Consider the following 10,485-nt stretch of genomic DNA (forward strand, 5'->3'; position numbering starts at 1 on the left):
GACAGTTGTTCTTTCAAAATATATCCTTTATCTTTTTATTCTTGAGCCATTTTATTACATAACAGACAAAAAAAGCCTTAATAATATCACAAGTCCTTGAATATAGACAGTGAACATGCACATATATTTTTTAATACTTATCCCAACTATCAATTCAATTTCTTTCTGGAAATGAAGTGAAATTGAACAGCATTCCTTGCTGCAAAATGAGTTAAGAGCTCCCTGTTACAGAACTTGTAGTCCCTGAGAACTTCTCAATAGGACTGGAGTTGATCCCCAACTGAATTGTGCACACGCATCCTATAGGATGCAGAAGACTTTGTTATCCCACCACAGACTGAGGTGGGATAATCTGGAAAATACTTTCAGATTTTCTTCATAGTTCTTATTAATAAAAAAAAAAAACTTGATTTCATTTTTTTAACATACAAACTTTTCACATAAATGTTTACTGTTCACTAAGCACTAACTTTAATTATTTAAAGTTAATTAAATAGTAACATGATAGTTTGTTCTTCTACATTTGGCAGATATTTGTTTGCCATTTTACCTTGACTTTCATCTAAATATTTTCCTTTTGAAGAAGGAAAATGAAGAAAACTATTTGCACTTCACTCCTTCCTTGCTAACATGTTTGTTTTGCTCCATTAGGTTGAAGACTGAGAAAGCTTTACGTCTGAGTATTATTGGTGAGCAGAAACTTTTATTACCAAATACATTACACAACTTTCTATGATAAATTTTTGTTACTTTATGTAACTTTATAGCTATTCCAACTGGAGTGTCTTTATGATCTGACTCTGTAAGTGTAGAATAGACTTTGTAGTCTTTGTAGCTGAAATACCTGATGTTCTCAGAAGTAGTACGTACAGGAGATGAAATAGGATTTTTGACAAAAGGTTAGGCTTTACAGAAAGATTACATAAAGATTAAGCTTGTTTATAATGGGTCGGTGTAAGCCAACCATCTGCTTTTGAATCTGTATTATCTGTATGCTTTTGAATCTACATGGAGACAATTGCTATAAATGTTTGTGAAAGAAGATTATAGATATAGATAAATGGACATGCTGTGCTCTGAAGTAAATACAAGACTTCCAAGACACAATATGAAGTACTTCTTTCCTTTTTAATTCAGTCTGTTTAAAAACTGTGGTAACTGGAACTCTTGTTCAGCCTTTGTTCTGTTGTGATTTCTTCTTTGTTTTCCTTATTTGCCATCTTAAGTAATTAAACCATTTTATTGGTTATCTATTATTTTAGACTCTCACTTCCAGTATTTTACATTAAAGCATCAAAACACTTTTCCATAAGGAAGACAATATTTCTATTATAGCTGCCTTCATTCCCAGCCAGATATTTATGATGCCATTCAGGTTCTTGAAGGGATAAAAGACATTGAGTTTATTTCAGTAACTTTGAAGAACTTCAGTCTTTCCTGGTGCTACCATGATGATATAATCAACATTAACTTCATTCCCATAGGAGAAAAACTGCAATGGTTCCAGAGTCACCTTGACCCCAATAAAACTGAATACACAAAGAAGGAAGCATGTGAACTAATTGAAGAGTAAGTCTGGGTGTTAAAAGAGCACTGAAGAACTTGATATGCCATTAAAAATAATGTTTCTAAATAAGATCTCTGTAGTGACTTAGGTGTTCCTTTCTGTGTAAGCCTGTTAGTAATACCAAGTAGCTAATTTTATTAAAATTGAAGGTTGTTCTGTACTGAAATGTATACATCTTCCAATATGCATTGAAATTGCTGAAGTGAGCCTTGTGTTTTTATTAAAGCATGCCCCTGCTTTTGCAGCGTGTGGACAACTAATGATCTGGAGAGGTATTATAATGGTCTGAGTTTGCTAGTTGGGTTTCATTGCACCAATGTAATTGTACTTCTTAATCCTTTTATTTCTTTGCTGAGAAGACAAAAAAGTGTCCTGAATACTGATTTATTTAGGAAATATCAAAATTGGGTTTGGCTAGAGCTCAGCTTTGTGCATATGTACATGTGGTCTGCCACCATTTTGTTTTTATACCTGCAAGCATAATGACCTGTATGTATTAAGAATTTGCATTGTATCAATTTCCTTTCAGGAGCTCTGAAATACTTTCTATGCTGGTCAACACTTGTGATACTGCGAAGGCAATACCACCTTATTTTTTGGATCCATTTTTAACTGTTTGAATGTTTACACAGTGATGACATTGCAAAGAAGAACTTCAGCAGTTAAAGCTTAGTGGTTATCCAGAGCAGATCAGTTATGATAACGTGAAAATTTCATTCAAACTGTTTGAACAAAAAAGCAAATTAAAGAAAGAAAAACACAACGCCTTTCTGAAAGCAGCAGATGATTCAAACGTAGTTCTAAATGGAACTTCCAGCTTGTAGATTAAAGTTATTTTTATTAGATTTGATGAGCTGTATCTGACTCATTTTGAAAATACGATTTGCAAAACATCTTCTTAGATTGTCCAAGTAATTGTTCTGCAAAAAGTTGCCTCTAGCATAAAGGATTGTATTTCTTTCAGGTATATGGAACGGTTCAGTGCCGAGTTGGAGCAGATTGAGTTACGAAACAGTATTAAGGGTAGACAGGGAAGACAGCATGGATCAAGGGAAGCTGTCATCAAGCAGACCATGGAACGTGAAAGACTGCTCTATGAAGGCTATGGGATAGGTACGTAAAAGCTTTAGTGATAATCCTGTGGTCATACCTCTCTACCAACTAACAAGGCCAAAAGTAAAATTTGTAAGTATGACGTTTTTCACTCCTCAGAGGAGTTAACTATTTGTGGAGTACCTTACAGAGAAGTTGGGCAGGGAGAGGAAGGGCAGGATAAAGAAGCTGCTGGGGGGGGGAGAGAAGGATGAGAGAGATCTGACATATTTCTACTACTTTAATTGACATTTAATTGTATTGTATCTTTAGTACAGGTAAGTAAAATGTATTTTTGAAGTGCAAGTGGCATTTAACATACCAGTCTCAAATACATATTATGTGTATATAGTGATCCAGCATGCTTGAATCTTCATTTTATGCTAAGACTTTTTATATTAAAAATGCATTTCAGTGCATATTTTAGTGTGCATTGGTGTGAAGACTGTTTTCCCATATGGGGAATAAAGTGTTTTCCTCTGCAAATTAATTAGGTTTTGGGTGGGGTTGTGCCAATGAAATCTATATACATGGCTTGCTTTAACACTTCTTCAATAATGTGCAAACTTACCATTAGGGTTAATCCTGTGACCCAGCTTGCACCTTTTCACCAAAGCAGACCAGTGGCATGAGGAACTTCAGCAGTTTGATATGATGAGAGAGTGGGCTTTAGGGTCTGTGAACTTGAAGACAACCAAAGCCTCCACAAACTCACGAGCCAAAAGCTCATGAGCTTCAGGGAGAGGCCTATCATTCCTCTAAATTCAAGGTGTGCTCTATGTGGGAAAATGATTGCATTAAAAATTGTACTTCTGATATATTTCCAAAGCTTGAATACTTCTGGAGTATTCCTATTAGAATTCAGGCAGTGCTGGAGGATATGTTGGACTGTTATGACACTGCAAACAATTTTACAGGCACAGGTGATGTTTACCAAGTAGGATAAACACACTGCCCCTCTTATTCTCAAGTAGAGGCTCTGTGCTTCCTTTAACTTATAGGAGGTGGTGTTGGAGGGAGTATGTGAGAAGGCCCTTGTAATTAACCTCTGAATAATCAAACGCAAGAATTGTGAAGCTTTCAAATTAAGCATTACTAAAGAGAGCTAGCAGTGAGAGCCCAGCTGAAAGCAGTCTCAGACTTAGCATTTACATTGGCCATCATCACAAGTTTGAATAAAAGCGTAATGCCAGTTATTCTTATTGACTTCTGTGTTATCACAGGTCATCCTTTGGCAGTGTAGTATCTGGTTAAGTCTTCTGAGATCAGCTGGGAAGCAGTCATGCAAAAACCACAACACAAACATTTCCTCAGAAGAGGCCTAGAGTTTCCCTTAAGAAGGAATAAATGCATTGTGAAAGTATTTTGTCTTACAGGAGAGGGCATGCAGGTGCAGACTGCTTGTGAGTGAGAAATGCAAGTTTAAGAACTAGATAGCTGGAACTGGGCTGAAAGGAAGCATCAGTAAGCTGGTTAAGTAAGGAAGAAAAGATAATGAAATTAAAAAAAAAAAAAAGCAAAGAGCTTATAGTCAAGTACAGAATAGTACTGAAACTTGTGATTTGCATTATTTCTTTAACAAGCAAGGATGTTAGAGGCAAGTGATAAACTTTGCTTTAATGATAAAGTAGTGTTCAAAGTCAGTCAGTCCAGCTAGTGAAAGTAAGTCGGGGAAAAAGTGACAAATCAAAATTGTTGAGATACAAAGGACAGCCAAGTTTTGATGGTGTGTCATATTTCCCTTTCCACTTTATTTTACCAATAAAGTAAATGAGTATGTCTCAAAATATTAAAAGTGTTGTGTAGTACACTTTGCCATCAGAGAGGGATTCAGAAATACCTGTATGACTTCATGCCTAATGGAAAACCATACTGTTTACTTGGAAGACAGAGAAAGTCATAGGAAAATAGATGCTATGAATGTTATCAAATGGCTCAGATATTCCATTTTTCCTTTGTTGCCTTGTGGAAAGCTGACAAAACAAGTAAAACTAGACAAAGAGATCAAATGCACAAGCACAACATAAAAATAAAGAAGAATCCAGAAGCAAAGCAAAATTGGAGGTTATTATAGTATTAGTAAGTAAAGCATTCAGAGAGCATAGTGCAACTTCATATATTAAATACGCTCTCAAATTATTCATTATTTGTTATGACAGCTGCTGCAGGTTTGGCTCTCTGTCTAGGGTAGTATTCACTCACAGACAATAGTTGCTGCTAAAGACTGTAATTACAGATTGGGGATAAATGGGAATCAGCTGGAAACTGCTTTTATGCTTCTGAGCAATTATTGTCACTGAAAGCTGTAACGTGAGGGGCTTTTACAACTGTATTTAAGTTTTTACACCCGTTCCTGAACTCAGTTGTTGTAGATGCACGTTTGCTCTGAACAAGCTACATGATACGAATTGTTTATGTTGAAGAAATGATCATAGAAATTGATGTATGTATCAGATATGTGTAAATGGAGAAGCAATTATTTTACTGGCTGTTTACAAAAGTGGAGGACATCCAAAAGCATAGTAAGTCTTAGTCTGGGAAAAAAAAAAGGGTATCTACACAGGGAGCATTCAGTCTGAAAGGTTGTTCTGTTAGCAGTTCCTTATCACTCCCTTATTCCTTAAATACATCTGCATCAGTTGTACTGCCATCTTGCTCCTAATGTATCATCATTTGTGTCTCATCATTTGTGTCAGATCTGGTCTTATGTGTTTTTTGGAAAGCTACTGAAAGGGAATCCTAAATCATGTGACGTAGGCTTGGAACTCAGAATAGTACACTTTCTGTTGGAAAGCATCATAATTGTTTCCTCTGAAGATTGTACATTTTTTATTATTTGTTTCCATTTAACTGGCATGTTCTTACAGTAGCACAGTGTATGTTCTGGGGAAGAACAGCCTTTGAAGCTTAATGTACCACTTTTATTAGTCTATTCTTGAAACTTCAGGATGTAAGGATATTGATTTTGATTTAAATGAAAGCTGTATCACTTGCATGTATCTGCTAGTATAGCTACAACACTCACAGACAATCATTATCATGGACAGCAATTACACTACAAATTCCACTCATAAAGAAAAGCAGGGATGTATTTATATAAATATAATACAGTGTTTTGACAAAACTTAATTATAAATAAGCCAGCTTCTTAAGAAGATTTGAGATGACTAAATACACTTATTTATTGTGTAGAGGATGAGGTTCAGAGCAGTGAAGTTTGCAGTAGACTCCTTTACTTTCTAAACTCCTTCAAAGAACAGAAACAACAAGCCTAGGTGCAGCTAGATCCAATCCCAAACTTAATCAGTGTTTTATGTGTAAGGGATCACATGTGCACAGTCAATCTAAGCTATAATCTTAGCAAAGCTGTCGAAGTTCAAAATAAACTCTTAATCACTATGGATCAGCAAGATGTCTTGATACTGAGGTATAAGGTTTGTGATCATCCATCTAGCTTAATGACAGTATTATCAGTCCTGTTGCTCACAGTCTTCCTGTTGAGAGGCCAAGCCAAAGGAGGAAGCTGAGGGGAAAGCATGCCACATTATACATAGGCTGCTTATATTCTCTGTCAAGAGCAGTGATGTTTTAGTTCCTTTGAGATTTAGGTAAATCTCTTGTGCAGCTCTTTGTTTTTGGTGAGGGAAATAGTGCTATGAAAAACAATGATGTTTTTATGAACAATGTGCTTCTAGAAGGACATGAAATATTTCAGGAGACTGTCACAGAACGTGATTCCACTTGGTAAAAAGTAGTGCTGTGAGGCACTCTGGCAGTGGGATTGCATCCTACACCTGCTTTTTCCCTGGTTCTGTTTTAGAAAGTCTCCAGTTCCTGCCTGTGCACAGAGGCAGGATTGTTCAGACCCACAGCTGAGAGCTTGCACTGCTGGTGCTCATAGGAACTAAAAGTAATCTGTTCTGATGCTTCTTCATCCAGTCAACTATAAAGGGGTTGATTTGCCAATATTTCTCAAAAGCTCTGTTACAAATTAAGCTCAGTTCCTTGTCTTGAAATGGTGTTAAGGAGTATCGTCTTTGTGACAAAACTTGAGAGCTAGCACAGTTTGTTCTTCCTCAGATGAAAATCAGTTAAGAGTATCTGAGAGTGTCAGAAATGTGGGGAAAAAATACATTTTTCACTGCTGTTTCATTGCAGCAAATAAGTTGCTGAACACTTCATCTTAGAAATGCCAGATGCTATCTGTTACCTGAAATACTTCCTTCATTTCTTTTCCACTAGCTCTTATGCTCTGTTTCTCCATCTGCCATTTTTTTTTCCATTTTTATCTCAGTAAACACGCTCTTGTGACTTAAGGTTTTTAAAGCAAATTAGGTTCAGAAATGACAGCAGAAACCAAAGGAGTTCCTTTGCTTTGCCTTACTCAGCTGTGATTGCTGTCACTATACCTGTTTATCAAGAAACTGTCTGCAAAAGTCAAAGTAATAAGTATCAAGAATTGTTGCATGTATTATTAGTCCTCAGCTGACTTTATAACCCAATGTAAAGGGAAAAAATATTCTTCTGAATTGCAAAGCCTATCTGGCCACGAAGATAAGAGGTAGGTATCATCACTCTACATTCTGTAGCAAAACCATCTATAATCCTGCATTGATAGCATCATCTGATTTATTTTTGTAATGCCCAAGAACACTGATAGATGAACAAATGCAAAACTGTTCAGGGCTTGCTCAAGGACAGTGTAAGATGTACTAAAATCTTATATTTTTAAGAGCTAAAATGAAGTGGATTCAATATTTCAGAGGTAGCAAGCAGACTTTCTTCTTGCAGGCTGTGAAATCTACAGTATAAAATATTGTCTGTTAACAATGTATTTTAACTATATGATTTATTTTACATTAAAAAAACCCCACAAAACTAAGGCTTCTAAATCTCTATAATTAGTGATGATATTAAACATGGGTTGTATGTAATATTTTGGACTTAACCAGGAACAGAATGGCACTGAATCAAAGCAAAGCAGTGTAGGCCTTCTAGGTAAAATTTTGCATGAGTTACAAACAACACATCTGGTAGGAACATTATGGATTCCCAGGGAGCAAAAAATAATCGGTGCCAAAAGTAACTGTGCTTCTTGCCTTTTTTTTTGCTACCAAAGGTAATAAAGATTTGCAGTCAGTATATTTCACTCAAATTAGGTTTGGGAAAGAGATTTCATCTTTATGAAAATTTCCAGTCTAAAATTTAAACTACTGATGTACATTTCTATTTTACTTAGAGGAACATCAATTCATGAGAAGAGATGAGTGTCAACATTCTTTCTAAATATTACATTGCATGTAGGGCAGCATTTGACAGTCATTTCAGCAGCAGCAACAAGCTTCCCTGTAGCAAATGTTGAGAAGCACGTTGAAGCACTGGTGAGATTTACTCACTCAGACTGATGGCACTTCCCTCAGTCCATTACTGATCTGTCTTGCTTGCAGTGGTGACTTAAGTGCTTTGAAATTGTTTTTCTATAGATGTTTCAAAATACTTACAGAAGCCTTAGTGCTCACTAATTAGCAGTGATGCTTGTTTATTCAGGCCACTTCTGAATGTTTTCACAGTCAGTTCTGCTGAGTGGAATTATCTTTTTATTATGAATAAATGAATAAATGTCTGTTTAAAAACAACCCACAGCTTGATCTTGGTTGAGGATGCTAGGAACTCTGTGAAAACAAATAGTAACTTAATTATTTTTCTGGTTTATTCATTGGCCTTTTTTTTTTTTAAACACAAACAAAAAATGCTTCACTGTTTCTCAGATATGTGACTTAAGAGAAGCTGAAGCATCCTCTTTTTTATAACTTGTTAGAATTGAATTCTCAGTGTTTGGTACATTTGAGTTCTGGAGTAGTTCATAAGTATAATTTCACTTCTGCTGAGAGGTCTTCCTAGAAAAACACATAAATAGGAGCTTTCTAGTATGACTCCTCATGCTCTGAAATACTGTGTTCAGCCCTTACTTCACTCTTCTTTCTTTGAAATGGGACTTGCTTGAATAATGTAGCACGTCTAATAGCATTTAATTTCACTCCCATTAGAAATCCCAGACATTGTGAACAGCAAGCACCTTAAATTTTTCAGGTAAGTTCTTTGTAATCTCACTACTAAATCTGTTTGTGCAAAACACTGTTTGAATTTGACCTATTGTATGTCTTTTTTCTTAACAAATAATATATGCAGACTGCTAAAGAATTTGTCATTTGCAAAGCCAGATGAGGTGTTGCTAATTCTGCACTTCTTAGCTGTTGCAGCCTAAGTGTTAATGACAGCTAATCAGTAAGATATTGCAAGGGTTAGAAAGTTCCAACAGTTAGAGTTTTATTTCTGTAACTGAAATATTTCTTTTTGGCTATACTCAGAGAATGTTTTTTGTCAAAATGAGACCTCTGGCTGCTCTGTTTATTCACACACAGCTGACTTTTTGTACTTGGATATCTGATGATCATGTTGTTTTATTAGCTTGGTAGAGGCAAGCCAAAGATATCTGCATTATAATTGGCAAATTCTCTCTTTGCCCTTCAGAAAAAGCAAGCATCCTATTAACTGAATACAGGACTTGTGATATTTAAATGACCCCCTCCTCTTTTATACAGCCTTTAGAAGTAATATACTTCCCATGTGAACTAACATTTACTACCATTTTGTGTCTCCACAAAGTCAGTCACAGAATCACATAATGATTTGGGTTGGAAGGGACCTTAAACATCATCCAGTTCCAGCTCCACTGCCATGGGCAGTGATGCATTGGATCTGTTTGCCTAAAATCATACAAAATGTTAACAGTCATAAATCAGAATAAAGCACTTCATGTACCTGTGATATTAACTTTGCAGTGAACTTCTCCAAGCCGCTCTTCCACTGCTTAAAAGACCAGGGGTTTAATATGTTAAACCTACAAACAGTTGCCCTAAAGTAACTGAGGAGAGAAATAGGCTTTGGGAATGAAGTGAATTATTTGATTGCTGCTTTTTCTGTCCAGAGTGTCAAATCTGAAATTACCTAGTTCTTCACAAAGAAATTACAGCTGCTGTAGTGTACAAGATGTGGTAAACACATGGATGCTTGGTCATACTGCAGTTGTGATGATAACATAATGCAGAAAAGCAGCCTCACTGGAGAGGCTCCTCACTTAAGAGCAGCCTCACTTCAGGAAAAAAAGGTGAACTAATGCTGCTACTCTTTCCTACTACTTCTATTGCTTGTTGTTTTTCATGACTTTTTTTTCTTTCTTTAAGGGAGTGGGATGGTGATCTGAAGAAGCTGCCGAACATCAAAATGAGAAAGCTGTCATTTAGGGATGCTGTTTGCATTCACACTGAGGTGTCAGATGTGGAAGCTGAAGAAGAAGTGAATAAAACAGAAGATGTGGCATCATGAAGATTCAGCAGCTGGAACGGCTGAAGGGAATTGTAAGAAACTTATTTCAGTTGTGGAATCAAGAATAAAGCTAGTGTTTGTAATTATATTTGCAAAGGGTTTGCTAATTGCATTTTTGTAAGCTTGCTGTGCACCTGTGCTAAACAGTGAACATTCAGCCAGCATATTATTGGCTTAAAATTTTTGAATATGAATCAAATTCAATATCTTGTGTCCTTATGTCTCATTTTATACCTGCTCTTCAGGATGCAGGTCTCTGAGTCAGCAAACTGTTTATGTCTTGGCAGTCTGACTAATTCAGTGCATCTTCCCTGCTCACTGAGCAGCCAGGATTCAGAAACCCATTGGAAGTACTTTGCAGTGGGAGATCTTTGCCTTTTCCTGGTAGTTGCAAGAATATTTGCATCATTTAGTCTAGCAGTAAGCAGGTACCCAATTAA

At 36.2% G+C, this 10,485-nt stretch overlaps 1 protein-coding gene across 1 annotated transcript in view; it reads left to right on the forward strand.

Moving 5' to 3' along the window:
- TMA16 (translation machinery associated 16 homolog) overlaps window positions 1-10,133 on the forward strand; it is a 19,277-nt gene extending 9,144 nt beyond the window's left edge. Inside the window, exons 3-7 of the mRNA XM_042870387.1 lie at window positions 652-689; window positions 1,485-1,569; window positions 2,532-2,680; window positions 8,707-8,749; window positions 9,904-10,133. Of these exons, the coding sequence (XP_042726321.1) occupies window positions 652-689; window positions 1,485-1,569; window positions 2,532-2,680; window positions 8,707-8,749; window positions 9,904-10,045 (457 nt within the window). The 3' untranslated portion in view covers window positions 10,046-10,133. The remainder of the gene's footprint in view (window positions 1-651; window positions 690-1,484; window positions 1,570-2,531; window positions 2,681-8,706; window positions 8,750-9,903) is intronic.
- Window positions 10,134-10,485: the final 352 nt, after the last annotated feature.

This window comes from Lagopus leucura, unplaced genomic scaffold (assembly GCF_019238085.1).
Source record: "Lagopus leucura isolate 7727_CA_CO unplaced genomic scaffold, USGS_WTPT01 Super-Scaffold_100004, whole genome shotgun sequence".
NCBI lineage: Eukaryota > Metazoa > Chordata > Aves > Galliformes > Phasianidae > Lagopus > Lagopus leucura.